Source organism: Melozone crissalis, unplaced genomic scaffold (genome assembly GCF_028551555.1).
Source record: "Melozone crissalis strain CALT ecotype California unplaced genomic scaffold, PUWL_Pcris_2 ptg000012l_1, whole genome shotgun sequence".
NCBI lineage: Eukaryota > Metazoa > Chordata > Aves > Passeriformes > Passerellidae > Melozone > Melozone crissalis.
Genome location: NW_026535790.1, coordinates 7,730,582 through 7,749,177, shown reverse-complemented (window position 1 = coordinate 7,749,177; position 18,596 = coordinate 7,730,582). Strand labels below are relative to the sequence as shown.

Sequence of the window (18,596 nt, the reverse complement as noted above, 5' to 3'; positions counted from 1 at the left end):
TGGTTAATTACCAGCAGGTCTTACATGAAGCTTTATTAGCTAGCTAATGGCCTGCTCACACTGAAGTAAGTTTTATGGCAGAATTATGGAAAACAGACTACATGTCACATTTCCATCTTGGAAATGCAGATTCATGCCTCTGAACTAAGTTAGTCCAGCCAATGTCCCTACCCTCTTCCCTCATATGGGAACTTTGGACTTGAATAGCTGCTTCAGAAAGGGCACTGGCTTAGTCTTCTGCAAGGACAAGACAAGCCTTTAAATATTTAGGCATGATTGCTGTACCCAAAAGTGCAGTCTCGGATCTATTTAACACCAAATTAGTATTTCTGGCACAATATCCAGTAATCATGAATTGATTTTATTGCTTATATCTGTGGTCTCAAGCCTTTACAAAGGTTTGCTTAATGAGGGGCAAGTGAGAGGCCATGTCACGAAACTGAAATGCTTTACAGCACATTAGCAATGGAGGCCATGGGACAAACCCATTGTCTGTCTCACTTGCTCACACCTCCCCAAAAATTAACCTTGAGGACCAAAGTGTCCCTGCCTTGGGATGTGCCTGTGAAATATATGGGGATGGGAGGGAGATGGGAGAGGAAAAAGGGGATAAAGTGGGAAAAGCATTTCCTGTAGGACACTTGCACTGCTAAGCATCAGTCCCTGGGTTACAACAGTTCCAAAGCAATGACTGTTTCCTCTCTCTGCTGGGAAAGATTGGAGTGACTGAGAGGCTGGGTGTCACTCCTGTCACAGCACCTGTGGTGCTCTGACCAGTGCAGCCTGTGCACTGTGGGCTCAGAAATGTCTGCTGCCATCCAGAGCACTGCCCCAGGCCCTGCAGGAACTGGGGGGCAGAAATTCTGTACAAATTGCTCTGTCTGCTTGCTCCTCCAGAGGGACAGGAGGGACACTCTGCTGTGGTGTGTGAGCACTCCCTTCTTCACTCCTTTCAAGTACCTTCAGTTGCAGTTCCCTTAGGGGAAAACAATGAAATGAGGGGAAGAGTGGGGGTGATTTGGGGCTGATGTTTAGAGGAGGAAAAAGACACAAGCACAAGAACAAGAAACCAATCTAATTTCCAAGCAATTGGAAGTCTCAACCTGTTCACAAATTACAAGTTACAGGACAGAAAGTGGAATTAGAGGCCCACAGCTCTTGGCTTTTCTGCATTTAGAACCATCAGCCCCACAGGTCCTGTTACAAAATTCTACTTATTTGTGAGGATTCCAAATGACCTAGCACCTGATTTTCTTTTTTCTATTTTTCTCCCCTCTTACTGCAGGAGGGGAAATGAGCCAACATCTTTTGCCCCACCCCGTAGATCTGGAGGCAGAAGAGTAATTGAGAATGCAACAGATGGAATTGATAACGAAATGGATGCAAGAGATGCAGATTTCAATGGAACAAAAGCCAGTGAATAAACACGCTTCAAAAATTGCACTGCAGCAAGGGGAGGGAGGGAGGATGATATTTAGCACTGTATAAGTCTACTCTTAGTGTCAAGGTCACATACACCCACTCCTCTGACAGATAAAAGCACAACTGCCTTGTCTCCAATGTATAGATTGACACTAAAAGTACTCCAAAACTCTTCATACCATGAAGCATATTTGAAAAGGTGGGGATTTTTAACAGTCTACAGAGGATTTGTGAGATTGTTGCAGGGGAAAAAAAGGCATTGGTCAGTTAATCTTTTCTTAAACTTTCATTTTGTTTTGAGTATTCAATTAATATAGGGTTTTCTCCTGGTTACTACACCCCTGATGCACAATTCACAAGGTGGAAGTGCCTTTTTAATCACTTACTGAAAAATATCATTTGTTCAAATTAAGTCAACTGTTACAGTTTTATATGCACCATGGATGTGCTTACACACTAATAAAAGGCTATAAAAATGACTTCACTATTCTCGTGTACAGGTGTCACTTGAAGGGGAGGGGGGATGCAGCAGAGCTTCTCTAAAACTGAAATACTTCTTACAAAAGTTTGTCTTTAATCATTAGAACAAAACCCTGATTTTCTTCAAAGTAATGCTTTTGAAGAAATACAAAGAAGTCTGAGCTGGAAGTAAAATGGCAAAACCACAGGGAACAGGTTTGATTCCCTCAGGGACACACAGTGCTGAGGTCCCTGGGATGCATCCAAGGGCTGACAGGCACAGGACCTGCAGAGACTCACAGCACTCAGGTGCAGGAGCTGGAAAGCAGTGGGGGCCCTACCTGTCTGTCTGTCTGTGGCAATGAACCCAGCCTTTGATGTCTGTTACATGCAGAAATATTTCCAGCCAAGCCTCTAGAGCAGGCTGAAACCATTAGAAACAGCAGCCCACACTGAATGCAGGGATCCAAGCCAAGCTATTCTGCACTAAGGGATCAGCATGCAGTTACTTTTTATTTTTGGAGCACTCCAGCAAGACCATAACCTACTCTTGGGAGCTACCAGGACCTACCACAAGCCCTTGCAGCTCAAGCACTTTCAGACAGCAGCAGCTCTGTGGTCACACCGGGGCAGTAGGGAGCCATGCACAGCAAAGCAGGATGCTAAATCACTCTAAATCCAGTGCAGAGAGCTTACTTGGTGCCTTTGATTGAACAGCAAGTGAACCTTAAGCAGTGTGACTACAGGGAGAGCAAATCATGCACAAACATCCACCTTGACAGCTAAAGCCATCATCTTCTAAATCTAAGCATTGTTTCACAAGTGCAGAGATCAAGAACGGGGGATTCAGACTTGGCACCATTCAGCCAGCAGAACCAGAGCCCAGAGAATTCTCTCTCCTCATGAAAGAGTAAAGGAAGAACCATTTAGAGCAATAAAGATGACAAGCTGAGCAGAGAGGGGTCAGGAGTTACTGGATAAGATTTGATCATAGCTTGAACAGGCACAGAGCTGTAAAGATGCTCAAGAGCTGCTTGTCAACACACTCTGTGAGCCTGCATGGGTGGGAACAAGAAGACAAGCAAGTCAGACCATATTAAATGGTTTTAAGCACCAATGCTTGGAGCAGAACCAGCAAACTGAACATGTATAAACCACAGTAATAAGTTGCCAAAAAACTCAAAATGCATCAACAACTCGAATTCAAAATAAGCTTTATTCTGCTCCCCAGTTTAACCAACTTCATAGGTGGACTGAGAAATGAAAATCATCTGTGATTTACATATTCTAGAGAAATAGATGCCTCAGTGACTGTTTTCACAGCATTTCCTTAACAAACAAACAAACAAACAAAATAAAAAATCAAAAGACCAAAAAACATCAAACTCATTTATGTATTCTTTTGTCAAGTAAGCTCTCCCCATCCCCTGCCACAAAAAAAAAAAAAATCCATAAAAATTGTTCAGTCACGATTACTTTTGCAAGTAAAGGCTCCCATAAAATACATTAACACTGGGAATGAATCTCTTCCATTTAAAAAACAAATGCAGTAATATTCTACAGGGGGTAAAATTATTTAAAAAAAAACATTCTCTACTCATATACAGTCCTCTAGCATAAAGGGCTTTTCAGGTTAAAACAGCATTTCTAAATTAGTAACAGCTGACATATTCATATAGAAAAATAAAAAATCACTAACACCCAAGGCACCTTAGTGAAGGGAGGTTTATAAAGCAGTAAAACCCACCTAGCAAGATGTTAGAACTAGAAACTTGATCTAGTTTGGACTCCTACAACCACCAGGCTTTATAAGCCACCATGGGGTTAAAAAAAAAAAAAGTCTACATGCTATTAGCTCTGGGATCTCCTGAGCACTCTCAGCACTAGACATGTCTCACCTTTAACTGTGACCTGTTCTGAATGAGAAATCATTGCTTGCAGAAACATCTTGCCACTACAGGCAGGTTTTTGTGCAGCAACATTCTGGTTAGCAAACACTCCATGGGGAGCTGAGCAGCTTCCCTGCAGAAATACACCTTTCACCACATAAAAACATCTCTTTAATTTGGGTGACTGCAGCACACAACACCCATGGTAGAAAGCAGAATTCCAGCCAGAACTGGTGGTGTATTAACACCAAAAGCCAAAGCCTGAGGAGCTGCATAGTGAATATTGCTGTGTTGTAGGCAGGACAATTGCTTTGGTAGTGTCAAAAGAAGCAACCTTCAAGGAGCTATTTACAGTAGCTGATGCAGGAAGGAATTCCCAGTCCTGCACTCACACAGTCAGCATGGCTTTGTCACACCTTGTCACCCACAGAACTTGCCCAGAGGCCACACTGGAAGACACTGCCAATTGTGACTGCTTGTTCAGCTCTCACCTACCCTGACACTGCTGTCTGCTTGCTCACTGATATTCTCTTTAAAACTAAAGTTTGAAATACACATTTCTTCTCCTTTCCCAAAGCCAGCCAGGATTTTCACAGCAGCATCTTGACAACACTTTGTGAGGGATGGCTCACGGCTCCTGGAACGTGCGATGGCCGCGCTCCAAACTCCAGGCGTTTCACCAACCTGCAAGTGCAAAACTGAAGTCAGGGCATTTCTCACTCAGTGTAACATGCTCAGAATAACTGCTCACCTCCAGAACAATCCACTCAGCTGAGATGAGTAACAGCAAACTGAGCACTGCATGAACTCATTCCTTAACTGGGCTGAGCTTTCACTGTAACACAGGGCTCCATTTCACTCTGAGTAATGAACACTATCTTTTACAGGTGCTGGAATTTGAGTTTAGCAATGCAGCAGCAGACAGATAATCAGCTCATGCATATGGAAATATATGGCCCCTGAGGCTTTCTTGCAGGAGCTTTCATGAAGTTTCTAGGAAAGCAAGTACAACGTGGAACATTCCCTCTAAACAACACCACTGGGTACCCCGACAAACCAGCACAAGGGTCTGGCTAAATAATTATGTCTGAAACAAAGTGTACTATGGGCACTTCACTTACCTAAACACAGAACCTAAAAAATGTGCAGTGCAGGATTGGCAGAGTTTAAGCAGACACCGAATGGCAATTTGCAATAACCTTGCTGATTTTTCTTCATTTGATTACAAAAAGACAACTGGTTCAAACATTCAGAGAAATGTGCACATTGAGTAAGGTAACTTCTTGTCAGCAGCTACTTAAAAACACATCTTAGCAACTCTAAAGCATTCTTAGCAACTCTCATTCTCAGTGGACCCACTATTCACCTTTTTTCCAGTTCTCCCACAAGTGAGAATCTTAACTATGATAAGCGAAGTCTCCCTACATGCCATAACACTCCTGAGACATCTCTTGTACAAGGACATAAAGCATAAAACAAATTGAACCAATAAGCAAAAACTGTTGTACTTTGTCCCAGTTAAACTGATTCATAATAAAATACATCTTGCACTTGCTTCAGATTTGAGGTATTCAAAACTTGACTGAAGCTAGTCTTTGAATTTGAGCAGCTAGTGACTCCAGATTTTAAACTGACCTGAAACATTCAAATCATAATCCTGAATAACTGAATTTCACATACTTTGAAAATGTGTCTACCAAAACAAATAAATATCAGTCCCCAAGCTCCAACACCAACAGCTGTCATTAAGACACCAGCAGAGCCCAGCACTCACCCTGTGTCACACAGAGGCTGATGAGGACTCAGACGTGTTTCCAGGACATCTCTGTTCATATACATGGACACTGAAGGTCTGCTTGGAGACTGGTCATACACAAAGTTTCGGCAGGATGCAAGCTTGGACTCCAAAGCCTGAAGTAAATAGACGAGGTAAGTGTCAGACTGACTATTCTCTTTCAGAAGGTGGCAGTGCCACACCAAAATGGCACTGAAATGTGTGGGTTTGGGGTATTTTTCTTTCTTTAAGAGTGAGCTGTCCAGTAGAGGACAGATTACTAAAAATTCGTATGAGCTGTCAGCTTCCCTAGATATGTATCAGGTGGTACACCAGAGGGAATGAGCCAGAGACATCTTATTCTCCATCACATGCTCCCATTCTAAATCACTCCATCTTTACTGAGTTGTTTCTGGCTGTATCAGTTCTGCAGCTCTCCCATCAAAAACACAGCACCAACACAAGTCATGAGATAACTTTCCCAACATCAGCACTACCTTAAATGTCAAACTATAGCTTAGCAGGACATTAGGCCTTGCTCACAAGACCACTGGACTCTTAAGGCAAACTTCACCAGAAGCCTTTTGGACAGCAGGTACCACCCTGCTAACTTCTCTGCCCTTCATGGGAACAGATCCTATCTGAATTTACTCTTGCTGACATATTTTTTCTGCACATGCACTTCCAGAAATTCATAGACGGAGATCTTATCCCCATCTGGATTAGGACTTAAAAAAACAAGCATGTCCATTTTTATCTGGGAGTTGGTCAGAAATGTTTGACGTCCAGACCAAGCCCAAGGCCACACTAAGCTACCCTGGGGGCAAGAGACTCTTTTCAGTCTCCTCAGAACAGTAGTGCTGGCTGCAGTTTCCAAGAGCTCCAGCTTTCCAAAAGCATTGCCTGGCTTTTGGAAAATCACTCACCCCCACTTTTCGCAGCAAGTCTCCCACAATATTAAGTGCAGATATTCTTGCAGCTGGTGTGAGAGGGGTTGCACCATAACTGTCCTCAAGACCTGCAGGGCAGGTTAAAAAAGGATATGTTACTCATGGAAAGGAAAAAATAAAATTGACCCTACTGTCTTAGAGAAAATGATTCAAGGAACATGATTAAAGATCACATGGGTTTTTAAAGCCTTTCCCCTAAATCAGACCAACATCACTGGGACAGTTGTGAACTAATAAAAAGCCCCAACTGCTCATCTTATCCCTCATTATTACCAGACAGTTCAAGTCAATTGGAAATGAACGCACTATGAATAAACTCAAGAAAATCCCAGTCTGTGAATACTGAGACCATGGTGATTTAATTTAGGTGACACTACACTACACACTGGATTCTGTGGCTAAAGGAGGAATGAAAAGAAGGGAGCAAACTGTAGCAAAAACAAGAGCATCAAATGGTATTTGTGGGCTGGTTCCCTGCCAGTCACCTCTCCTAAAGGTCCCAGGGGTGGGAATGCTGATGGGTGTCCGGCGCATTGCGGGTGTTGAGGGCACAGATAAGGAGGCCTGAACTGCAGTGTCTGTTCTTTCTGCTTCCAGGGGAGCTCTCATTGGTGTTTTGGGCTTCTCCTGTTTCTGCTGCACTGCAAGCTCTTGTCGTAGATCTGTGAAGGAAGCAACAAAAAACAAGTGCTGGAGTATGCAGCCACCAAGATAAAAACCAAAATAGGTAAACTTTTGTCAAAAAAATTTTCTCCTCATGGAGGTGAGGTAAAGTCACTGATCCTTGTAAAAGCTCACTCCAGGCATTATCTGAACTTGGCACACCTTGGCTACATTCTGGATCCCTGCAAGGTTGAGACCTGTTGTACCCTTTTCTATCCTGGTTTCCACATGAAGGAAATTGAGCTGAGGCCAGGTGGAAGCCACACCATTATCTACCCCAGGGACAGAGCACTTCTGTCCCACAGCCTGGCTGTAGCTTATGGATACCACTCAAGGGCACAGAATCCAAGATACGAAAACAGATATTCATCCAGCTCCAGGGTCTCTCTCTTCTCACCCAGCCTTGTTGACAGATAGGAAAAAGCCAGTGCATTCCAAGGCAACCAGAAGTCACAGCCCACCTGTTTTACTTCCCCATTAATGCTTCACTGGCTGCATTTCCCACAGCCCAGGAAACAATGAGGTTAATGTGTATTAGAGCTGACCTTCGTGGACACCAGCACATGCCCCAGCTGGACTGGCTCAATTCCCTGAAGCCCTGATTAGGAAAAGGCTGGAACAGACTTTTGTTTCTGTGAGTGCTCTGGAATCATGTCAGGAGTTCAAGGAGGGGGCAGAATGTTCTTCAGTTTCCTTACTTGTTTCTAAATTTCAGATACCAAGTTTTAAAGAAGCAAAGTTAAAAGCCCAGCTCTAAGGCAGATGGTGAGGACTGAACAGCTACAAGGCAATGGGAGAGAAAGGAAAAGATACAAATAACTTCTGTCTAACCTCTAGCTTCATCTTTCAGGCGCTGCACAGACTCCAGAAGGTTTTCCTTCTCATCCAGCTCACTCTCCAGAAAAGCATTTCTTTCAATAGCCTGGTTTAAACGCTGCTCAAAATCCTCCAGTGACATTATAGTGGCTCTGAAAAAGAGTGCATTAGGTGTCACTACCAGAGGACTCAAGGTGGAAGGACTCCCTCTCTCACAAGAAAATGGACACTTGCATTTTTGTTTCATTTGCTTTGTTTCGTTATTTTTTTTAGCTTGTAATATATGAAAGAGTGCAGTCAGAGGAGTGGAAGAGGTAAACAAAAAGTTATCACATCGCCCATCTGCAACAAATCTCTTCAACACAATCATCAGACAAGTGATAGTTCAAAATGGCAATGCTAACAAGTAGTGTCACAAACAGCACAGTATCACCATGCTTGCAGGACAGAATAGAGGTGGAAAAAAAAGCAGATCACCTTTTTGCTCTTTCCAAATCATCATTTTCTTGCTCGAGCTCTCGAATGTATTTCTGAAGCTGCTCTTTAATAGCTCTTGTCTGTGCCAAGTCATCTTCCAGTGCAGAGATCTGCCTGTATCCTTCTGAATGCTGCATTTCAATCTTTTCCTACTCAAAGGCAAATCAAACAGCACATCAGGTACTTAGCAACACATGTTCTCTTTTTGCAGCATTATCTGAGCTCCTTGAAAGGCAGAGACAGACACTCTGAAAATTTTTGAGAAACATCATTTTATGTATGGTAAAATGCCAACAAATTCAATTGCTCCCACACTTCTGGGCTGCCAGCAGACAAGAACTCTTCCTGTCACTCCTTATCAAACAAAAGTGCTGGGGAACAGTTCCCAACATTCACAGCACAAGGCCATTCCTTGCCTCTCCCAGACAGCCTGGCTCAGCACAATTTCTAAGCAATACACAAAGCACACAAGAGAAGCCACTTATTTTCAACTCTAATATGAAGTCAGGCAATATTTAGGAGCCAAAGTAAGAAGAATAAAATAAAAATTCCAGGTGTGACCCTGTTACATGCTGCTGTGGAATCAGCAAGATTCTGCACTGCCCATGTGGCTTTATTAGCCCAAAGCAGGTTCAGAACTCTAGAACATTTCAGGTACAGGTACACTTTTGGGAACCTGAACCAAACTCTGTCTCCCTCTACACCACATATACAAGGGTACATTTAAGACAGGCATAAGCAGGGAGGAAGACTTGGCTGCCACATCTTCTCCTGCACTGCCACTAAATGTGGAGTTAGTTCCACAGTATGTGACAGGGAAAGCTCCAGAGCACACTATTACAATGCTTTATACTCAACCACCTTGCTACCAGACCACTTCAACATGCCACAGGTTTTTTTGGAAACTCCAAGATTGCTGGGTAAGGAACATTCCTGAAGTGCTTTCCAGACAGAATTCAAGTACAAAACACTTGAAGTCACTGGAAACAAATCCACGCACTGGAATTTCAAAACCATGGCAAGTAGTCTAGCGTGAATGATAATGTGAAGACAGCTATTTTAGCACATGAAATGCATAGACAAGGAGAAGGGGAAGAGATATCCATCCTGAACTAAGAAATCCTCATTTGACTGCAGTGTGGTGACACTGCTGTAATTTCAAATCTCTGAAACACAGTTAAGAGCCTCTAAGCTCCAAGAGGGAGATTACTTTCAGTTAGTTTCTCAGGACTCTCTAACTCTGCAAAACACCATTCCCATCAGTTTTAGGTAGTGTGAGCTCTGATTTCTGAGGGGGAGCAGGCACACACACTGGGCTGGGCAGCTCAGAGCCACAAGCTGTGTGGGCCTGGCAAAGTTCACCGGTGCTGACCTAGATGCAGATCCCAACTCTTGATGGGCTCAGTTAACACTGCTGCTCAATAGCTTCATGAGATTAATGCTTTGCTCTTGAATTGATTCAGATAAAAGACCAGAACTGCAAGGTCTGACTCTTTGTTTTTAGCCAATTGTAATAAACTATCAGCTGATCTGGCCCTCAATGGTGGCTCTGTTCCTTCACTGCAGGCTGTTGCTGCAGTTTTCAGGCTGCATGAATAGCCAATTGTTGAATGGTTTATTTCAAGCAAAATTTATTTTAAGAAAGTTATCTACTGTGAAGAATCATTTCAGATTTTCTAAAATATGACTACCCTCCACTTTTTCAGGCTCTGTATTGCTTCCTACTATTTTCATTTCTCACAGTTTTGCCTGGTTCACTGTCCTTTCCTCTCATCCCAGCTACTCTAGAGAAAGTAAAACATCTACACATTCCTCAGTTAAATGAACTATGGGTTTTATTTTTAAAATTTTTGTCTTCTCCCCAAACCCATCAGCTTCCATGGGTTTATGTGGCTACCTGGAACAGCAGACCAACACTGCATACAACATGCACAACATCTAACATTTCTAAGGTGTTACAACAAGAACAGGGATTAAAACAACATAAATACAATAAAACAAGTCTTGGAAGTCTTGCTATCAAAAAGCAGGGAGTGGAGGAAATGGCTAAGCTAGTGCTAAAGTGACAGGACATCTGCCTGGAACAGAAGAGTATTTCCTTAAGACAGTAATTTGGACAAAAGTTTAAACAAAAGGCATTGCAAATCTGGATTCATCCAGTGATTAATCACACCTTCACTCCCATTAGCTCATTATTGCATCCAATTGAATAGAAGAAGTGTAATTACATTAACCTCTGCTTCCACAGAGACTGAGCTAGCCCTACAAAACACAGTGTAGTATTTCTTGGGTGACTGTAACTCATCTGTAAATAAAAGGCTAAACTAAAACTTTAAAAAGTCACACCAATTTCAGAGATGATTTTTTTCCAAACTTAAGAGAACTTATCAGTATTTCCTGAACCTGTCAATCAGCACAGTACCATCTCATCTCTCTTCATACTCTAGATAGCTTCATTGTTTCTTAAGCTGCTATGTTAAGAAGCCCCATCTCAATAAGTTCATATTCTTTGTTTTATAGTCCTGGAAGTTAATCCCTTTCTGCTGGTTCTTATTTTCACAGAATGCTAACCAAGTGCAAAAAGAAAAACTCATTTTTCCCTAAGGACAGACAGATTCAATAACAGAACCAGGACTGAAACTGTTTTATGACTCTCAATCCCTATGTGTTACCCACCAGCTGCTGCTTCCCAGCTTATCTGAAATGTCAGATAATAAATAAACAACTATGTAAAAAGGGTTTTAACTTGAGTTTCCTTACGTAATGCAAAAACACAGCTGCAGTGTTTGTACTTGGATTGTTCTGCAATATTATCTGTGACTGCATGATGCAGACAGCAAGGAAGCTATGAACAAAAGCACTAAATAGATGGAAGAAGGAATAGAACAGCAGCTCTCTTGTGTTCACACTCACTCTCCACTCAACTGTGGACAATTCTCTCCCATCTGAAATCTATCCTGACACACAGCCACAACCTGTGAACAGGGCTCCAGGAATGCTACCAAGGGACACAGAATCCTCAGAGCACACAACAGGCTGACATTTCTTTATTTTCAAGCCTTTCCTCTCTGCAGTCTTCTGGTCAATTTTTCTGTAAAGCTAAGGTGACACCATGGGGCAGAGTCTGCAAGCACCTGCCCTGCTCCCCCCTGCCCTGAGGATGTGCCCCCCAGGTGCACCAGCAGCCCCTCTGACCTTCACTGACTCCAGCTCCATCCTCAGGCGGTTGTTCTCTGACAGGAGGTCTCTGTTCCTGGACTCTGTTTGCTGCAGCTGGGCCTCCAGCTCAGCTTCGTACTCTCGGCTCCCCTCCTGGAACTCACGCAGCTCCTCCTGGGTATTCTCAGCACTGGAGAGAAATTCAGCAACAGAACTCATCATCATGAACCATGGAAACAACATCTCTTGTACACTCAAGGTAAAAACAACACTGCTCTTGAGTACAGAAGGTTGTAAGCCCTTCTCTGTATTCAACAGGAAAAGAGAAACATGAAAATGTTCCCCTGCCATGCATGGGAAGTCACCCCATAGCAAAATAATAAGTCCAAATAAACAGAAAAACCCCAGAGTCTTTTTTCACACTGTAGATGTTGAGGATATGTGGCATCTCTTTAGTATGCAAATTGTTCACTGCCATCTCATATTTATTCCATTATTCAATTCTATTATTTATTTGGAAATATAAAGAAAGCTGTTATTGATTAATAACAAAAAGTGAGGAACAGAGAGAAAGATTAAAGGAAGTGTTTTATTTTCTTGAACAATTCTATTGAAACAATCCTCCAACAAGCTAAACAAGCAGCAATGAAAGAGCTGTGTCTTTGCATGAAGTGTTATGAAGCTTATCCAACCACTCAGAGGAATGAAGCCACTGCCTTACCACTGCTTGTATTTCATTGCCAACTCCTTCCAGTATCTGGTTTCCTCTTCCACTGAGCTGAAGTGATGTCCTTCTGAGTCATCCATAATGAGTCCTCAAAGTCTAAAACTCCTGTTTCATTTTCCCTCCTGAAAAATAACAGGGTCAAGTGTGGGAACACAGGCAGTGAGCAGCCTTCCTCCTTGCTGCAGAGCAGAACATCCCCCTCCCACACAGTCACTCCTGGAGACTAAACTAAAACCCAGCCTTGATAGGACTCTGTCACACAGACCATAGATGTGACAGAATTCCTGCTAAGTCTCCCCAGTTCTCCCAAAGCTGCTGCAGGCTTACACCACATTCCCAGCAGTGAGCACCTTTGGCACTTCTGGATACACAAACCCCAAACCTGAGCTGCAGCTGTGCCAGTGCACAGAGAACACGAGGGAAAGAAGGCTCAGGCACAACTTCAGCTCCGAACACGCTGCAATTCAACAACCCTAAAGACACCTAGCATGAAATTAAAGAGAAACTTCCCAGAGACAGAGATTAGGTACTCAAGATTCTGATTTCTTGAGTTAACATTTAAAGGAACACATAAGTTTTTTATGGACTTAACTGTTGGACAGATGAAAAATTTCTTCCTAGGTCAATGCAGACAAAGCTACCCAACTTTAAACCTGAACTATCAAAATCCATGTATAGCTACAAGATATCTGGATACCTCAGAGAGCCGTGGGAGAAGGGAGGGTAAAAGCTACCCAGAGGTTTTAGCAGGATACCACTGGCTGGGATAGGTATGCAGTTAAGATAGCAGCAATCCAGACAATCCAGCTGTCCCTGTGCCAGCACAAACCCAGTCACAGGACACAGCCCCAAATGGGAATGACATACTAAAGAGCCACTGGGGAATCAAGTCCCTTAAGCTGGTCACTCCCACTTGAGGACTTAAGTATCTAAACACTACAATTAAATAAAATAAATGCCCTATGATGTGCATGACACTCTCTGTTAAAGGGTCAGTAACAAATATAATTTCATACTAGTTAGTCTTGACAATGGAGAAACATCAAACCTAATGTTCTGCATAATCTGCCCATGTCCAGCCCTGGGTGAGGCAAAGACTCCCCTCTGACATTATCAATTTAACCAAAGTGATACCAAATAAGAAACCAAATAAGATCAACAAGAGCAAACAGAGGTGGAATTGAACAATTCAGAAATTCAGGACAGTGACAGTTGTCACAAAACTGCATCACAGAAATCTAATGACTGAAGAAACACCAAAGTTCTACCAAATTTCAATTCCAGTTCTGCTGAGCAAAAAATTTCCTAGAGGTAATTCTAATGGAACAAAGAAGAAGGGATGGCTGAAGACATCACTTAGATGCCAGCCCTGTCTTCTACTCTTATTTATGATAGTCATAAAATGCTAGAGTAGACCCACTGAGCAGCATGTCTTAGCTAAAGAAAATGTGCACACACTGCACATCTATTGAACTCTATGAAAGAAAATATCTTTAACCTCCATCAAGACTTTGCTCTCCAAAAAATTATCAGGTATAAACAGGATTGAGTAACAGCCACCTACTTAGTAACTCTACTGAGACAATCCCAAGTAGCTCTTACCTCTACTATGGACAAAAGCACTCAAAGCAGTCTGGCAATCTACAGCCCAATTCCTACATACCCAAGCAATGCCACAAAGCCCAGTTCCTCTTCACAGCCCAAGTAATTACCAGATTATTGAGCAAGGAGTAAGCAGCATCACAGCTGAGTGGGCTGTGCCTGCATACCTCAGAGCACACGATCAGCAACACAAGCACAGAAATTACTGTGTTATTTAAAAGGGGAGTTGCCAGGTCCAGAGAAAAGTTACTAAACCTTAGCTTTTATAACTGAGTTTGACACAAAATGTTCATTAGCCAAAGCTGTGTGTTCCCTCAAACAAACAAAAGCACTGTATAATGTATTGATACATTTCCAGCATAAGGTCTCAAGGCTGAAGAACACACTGAACAAAAAAAGAGGAAAAGGAGTGTGAGTAAGGAGCGATTTTCCAAATAGCACTCTTGCCCATTAAAAAGAAAATCATGACCAAGCATAATTAACATTCTTGACCTAGGATAGTTTATGTCACATCTCCTCTGTTATTTCTAAGTGAACTGAAAGTGCCTTTGATGTTAATAAGCATGTCCTTCTGCTCAAGGCACTGTGTACACACATACTGATCCTTGCAGCACACTCGTGAAGAAAAAAAATCCAAAAAGTATTTTTTCTCACACAAGCATTATAATAAATCAAATATCTGTGTTTGGACAAACAACAAAAATAATTCAGGAAAGATAAAGATGAACTACAAGACATCTTGCTCTGAAAAGCTCTCAAACAACCCTTTGGAACCAAAAGGCAGCTTCCATCACCTTCAAAATCTTGAATATGCAGATCTGGCTCCTGTGTTTTTGCATTACACTTTGGAAGAACTAAAATACTGTAGTAATTGGCATTTTTTGAGATTGTAGGGGTGTATAGAGAACAACTTTCCTTAACTGATACACACAATCCAAGAGAACCCTGTGAACATTCAGACAGCACAAAGGGGTGGCACCCCTCAGTGCCAGGGATGTCTCTATTATGGTGTGGGCCCACTGAGGATTCATCCATTAAGAGCTTGCTCTCCATCGTGGTCACCATTACTAAATAGTACTTATAATTTAAAATTAATTGTTCAACTGCAAATACACGGAAGGACAGTGGACCTGTACTTATTCCACAGACGTGGCTCCTGTCCTGTGCCAAAGGCACATGTTTGTTGTTGCAATATTCAAGGAAGACCTGTTACTTTCCTTCCCTGTGCTACACCTTAGCTCAAACTAAGCTGGGATTTCAAACTAACCAAAGACGAAAAATACAAACTGAAAGTGAAAACTTCCAAGTTTGAGACAAAGTATTAAAGCTTTTTCAAACTTTTTTTCCTGAAATTTGTCTAAGAAGAGTGCAAATAAAAGCCACGTAAGTCTTGTTAAACTGCCTTAGAAAGGGTAGGACTATGACTGGTTTTCCCCTGCTGCCTTCTCCCCTTGATTTTTAACAACTTGGAGACAACATGCAAAATGCCTGAAGAGAAATTAATCAGGAACTCCTCGTTGTCTGGGCTCACTACAAAAGCAGGGAGAGCAAAGAGGGGTAAAGGAGATTTTAGAAATAGTTTTTTAAACACTGTGAAAAGTTGGAAAAAACGAGGAGAGAAAGTCGGAGTCTGTAAGAGGCACACACTGGCTGCACCTTGCTTGTTTCCGCACACATGAAGCCAGAGCAGACATCTGGCCAGGCCTCCTGCCCGGTCACAGGCATTACAGAGCTCCACATCATGCAGGAAGTGGAAACGATCATGGGTGGGGACGGGAATTTTGCAATAAAACACGGCAGCATAAACGTTGCAGAAAACAATTTCATACCAGCGACAGCAGAATTGCAAAACTCCTCAGGAAAAAGCAAACATCAAGAAAAACAACACACAAAATTATCGAAGGAACTTCAGTTTGGGAATCAGTCTGAATTCACCCAAACTCATGAGGGCCCCTAGATTGTTTCAGTGCCAGAACAAAGGACTCAAAACGACCCCGATTCTGAACTTTTTTCCTTCACAAAACATTTAGTTCGGTGAACAATGCTGGCCTACTTATGTAGCAATGCCTAATGGTCCAAGTCAAGGAAATTTGTATTGTAATAAAAAAGTGAAACAGTACCACAAACACTACTGAATTATCCATGACAGAGATGATGAAGCTCCTATTAGACATTATTTTCCTAAATGTAAACCAAAACAAACCAGCTCTTTGCTCCCGAAAAGTAGCTTTCCCATCCTTTCAAATTCAGATTTGCTTAAAATATTCCCCTTGAAAGGGTCCTCCTGTAACACATGGGCCTGTTTTCTTTTGTTTAAGCCATACAAAAGAAAATCACCACAAAAGAGAAAGAAAAGGGAGAGGTCACGGGAGCACCAGGATTACCACAGAATCCCACAGCCAGCACTGAAAAGAGTTATCGGCTTCTCCGGGGCTTTTCTACCAAAAGGGTGAATTCAGCAAAACCCTCCTCTCCTCAGTAACCAGCCCAGCTCCCAAACTTCCAACTTTCCAGTGACTCCTGAGGAAACCCCACACGGTTCTGCGCTGGAACGCCTGACCTTGGTGGTTCCAGCTGCAAGCCAAGAGCTCAGCGGGGCAGCTCTCCCCGATCCCATTCCCGGGCGGGGGCTCAACCGGCGGGCACGGCTCCTACGCTCTGCTCCCCGCCCCACCTGCGCCCGCACGAGGAACTCCCGAAGCAGGAGGAGGTTCAGGTCCGCGCGGGGCCGCAGCCGGCCAGGTTCCCGTGTCCCTGAGCTCTTGTCCCGTGTCCCCCCGGTCCCGCTACCCCGGGCCGTGCCGGGCTCTCACCGCGCTCCCGCCGCGCCCGCACCGCCGCTCCCGGCCCGGCCGGTGCCGCCGCCCCATTGGCTGCCGGTCACGTGCGGCAGGGCGCTCGGCCAATCAGCGCCGCCGGAACGCGCTTCGGAAACTTTGGTGACTTTCAAAAGGCGCCGGGGGGCGGCGGCCGCGGCCGGTCCCGGTCTGGTTCTTATTGTCGGTCCTGATCTCATTCTTATTCCCGTTCCCAGTCCTGTTCCTATTCCTGTTCCCCGTCTGCCTTGCTAAACACCCCCCTGTCCATGTTCAAGGACCTACAGTCATATGCACAAGGCTCCGCATCTTCTGAGGTGTTAAGAGTGTAAGCCAGCACGCTCCTTAATTTTAAAGGCGTGACTGACCTTAAAATTGTCTAAAAGAGGAAAAGTTTTACGTTCATCCTTTTTTTTTTTTTCTCAATTCAAAAGACCTCTGCTGCAAAAGCAAGCAGCGAGACAGCGCAGGTATCTATTTTTATCGCCAGCCCAACATCTTTAGCCCAAAGTGCTTTTCCCGGCCAAGGACAGGTTTCTGTGTCGCAGTCTATGAAATATTAGACACTTCCACTCATCCCCTTCCCGGCATGATGTCACCATTGCAGGAAACTGCGGCATGGGGCAGAGCTGGCTGCAGCCCGGGAATCCCGGGCAGGATCGATAGGAAGGGACCCGGGACGAGCAGGGACTTTCTCAAGCGCCCCAGGTGTGTTCCTACCGACCGAGCACACAAACACTCGCTCATTTGTTTGCGGAGCCAAAACAAAAACACAAATTATGGCACGTGTGTCTCTGCGGCCCGCACAGGCAGGGCCATGTGTCACCGAGTGTCACCGGGTGTCACCGGGTGCCAGCTCAGCCCCACACAGCAGAGGGATGGGCACCCACGGGGGAGCCCGGCCCCAGCTCCGTTCACCTCTGATGTAACACCGGGCCGGGAGCACTGGCCTGGTCAGAATGGACTTGTCTGAACTGGAAATACACCTCTCCCAAAGGCTCTGTAACTGAGAGGATGGGTGCTTTTCTATAAATATTGCACCAGAAGGAATCTGTCCGTAACTCAGATAACTTTAACTGAAAAGGGTGACAAAAACTATTCTACTTTCTTGTCAGGCATTCAGCAAAATAACTATATTCTCAGTTCAGATGTTCAACAGAAGTAAATGGAAACAAACTATCATAAAACTATGAAGAGGAAACTAAATAAGGCATTTAAAAATTGGGTTAATAGCATTTGCAGTTCTGTCATTACCCAAGAATGTTTTTATTACCAGATAAGTTGCAGAAAATAAACCACATGCTATTGTAGTATCTTGCCAGTAATTAAAACAAATTATACATTGTTCACATGTTTGGGACAAAGGACATTTAACTTCAACACTTTAAGCAAATTTTTAAGGATAGTATGACTACACAGATTATGACAGAGGTACAGCTGAGGTTTTTAATATTTGTCATCTTGAAATATTTCTAAAACACAGCAAAATTTCTCAGATTTCAGAGGAAGCTGAGAGCCTCTCATCCAATTCTGAAACAGTGAAACAGCACCCTAACAAATGCCAGGGGCTCAGAGGCACTACCAGAGGCACTACTGTACACAAGCAATAAATATACTTTAAAAAAGTAACTGTAATCACTGTGACTGCCTTGTTTGCAAGAAGAACAAGAACACTTGTCTATTTCAAAATTAGCAGAGGAGGAGAAATTATTTTATGCATTTATTTTTAGTTTGCTGATTAATAATTAATAACTGGCAGATCTTTGTGGTGCTAGGATTCATGGACTGGTTATTTCAATGAGAAGGCCACACTGATTCTTCCATGAAAACTAAGTGGAGAAA

The 18,596-nt window shown here is 43.3% G+C and overlaps 2 protein-coding genes across 2 annotated transcripts in view; one reads left to right on the top strand and one right to left on the bottom strand.

The window, feature by feature from the left end:
* MYH11 (myosin heavy chain 11) overlaps positions 1 to 1,849 on the top strand; it is a 54,277-nt gene extending 52,428 nt beyond the window's left edge. Inside the window, exon 42 of the mRNA XM_054270572.1 lies at positions 1,286 to 1,849. Within this exon, the coding sequence (XP_054126547.1) occupies positions 1,286 to 1,424 (139 nt within the window). The 3' untranslated portion in view covers positions 1,425 to 1,849. The remainder of the gene's footprint in view (positions 1 to 1,285) is intronic.
* Positions 1,850 to 3,304: 1,455 nt separating this feature from the next.
* NDE1 (nudE neurodevelopment protein 1) lies at positions 3,305 to 12,450 on the bottom strand. The gene is made up of 8 exons (XM_054270957.1): positions 12,331 to 12,450; positions 11,646 to 11,799; positions 8,451 to 8,599; positions 7,989 to 8,125; positions 6,980 to 7,156; positions 6,471 to 6,562; positions 5,545 to 5,681; positions 3,305 to 4,454 (listed from the first exon to the last, which is right to left on the bottom strand). The coding sequence occupies exons 1-8, from the start codon at positions 12,414 to 12,416 to the stop codon at positions 4,361 to 4,363; spliced, it is 1,026 nt and encodes a 341-aa protein (XP_054126932.1). The 5' UTR covers positions 12,417 to 12,450; the 3' UTR covers positions 3,305 to 4,360.
* Positions 12,451 to 18,596: the final 6,146 nt, after the last annotated feature.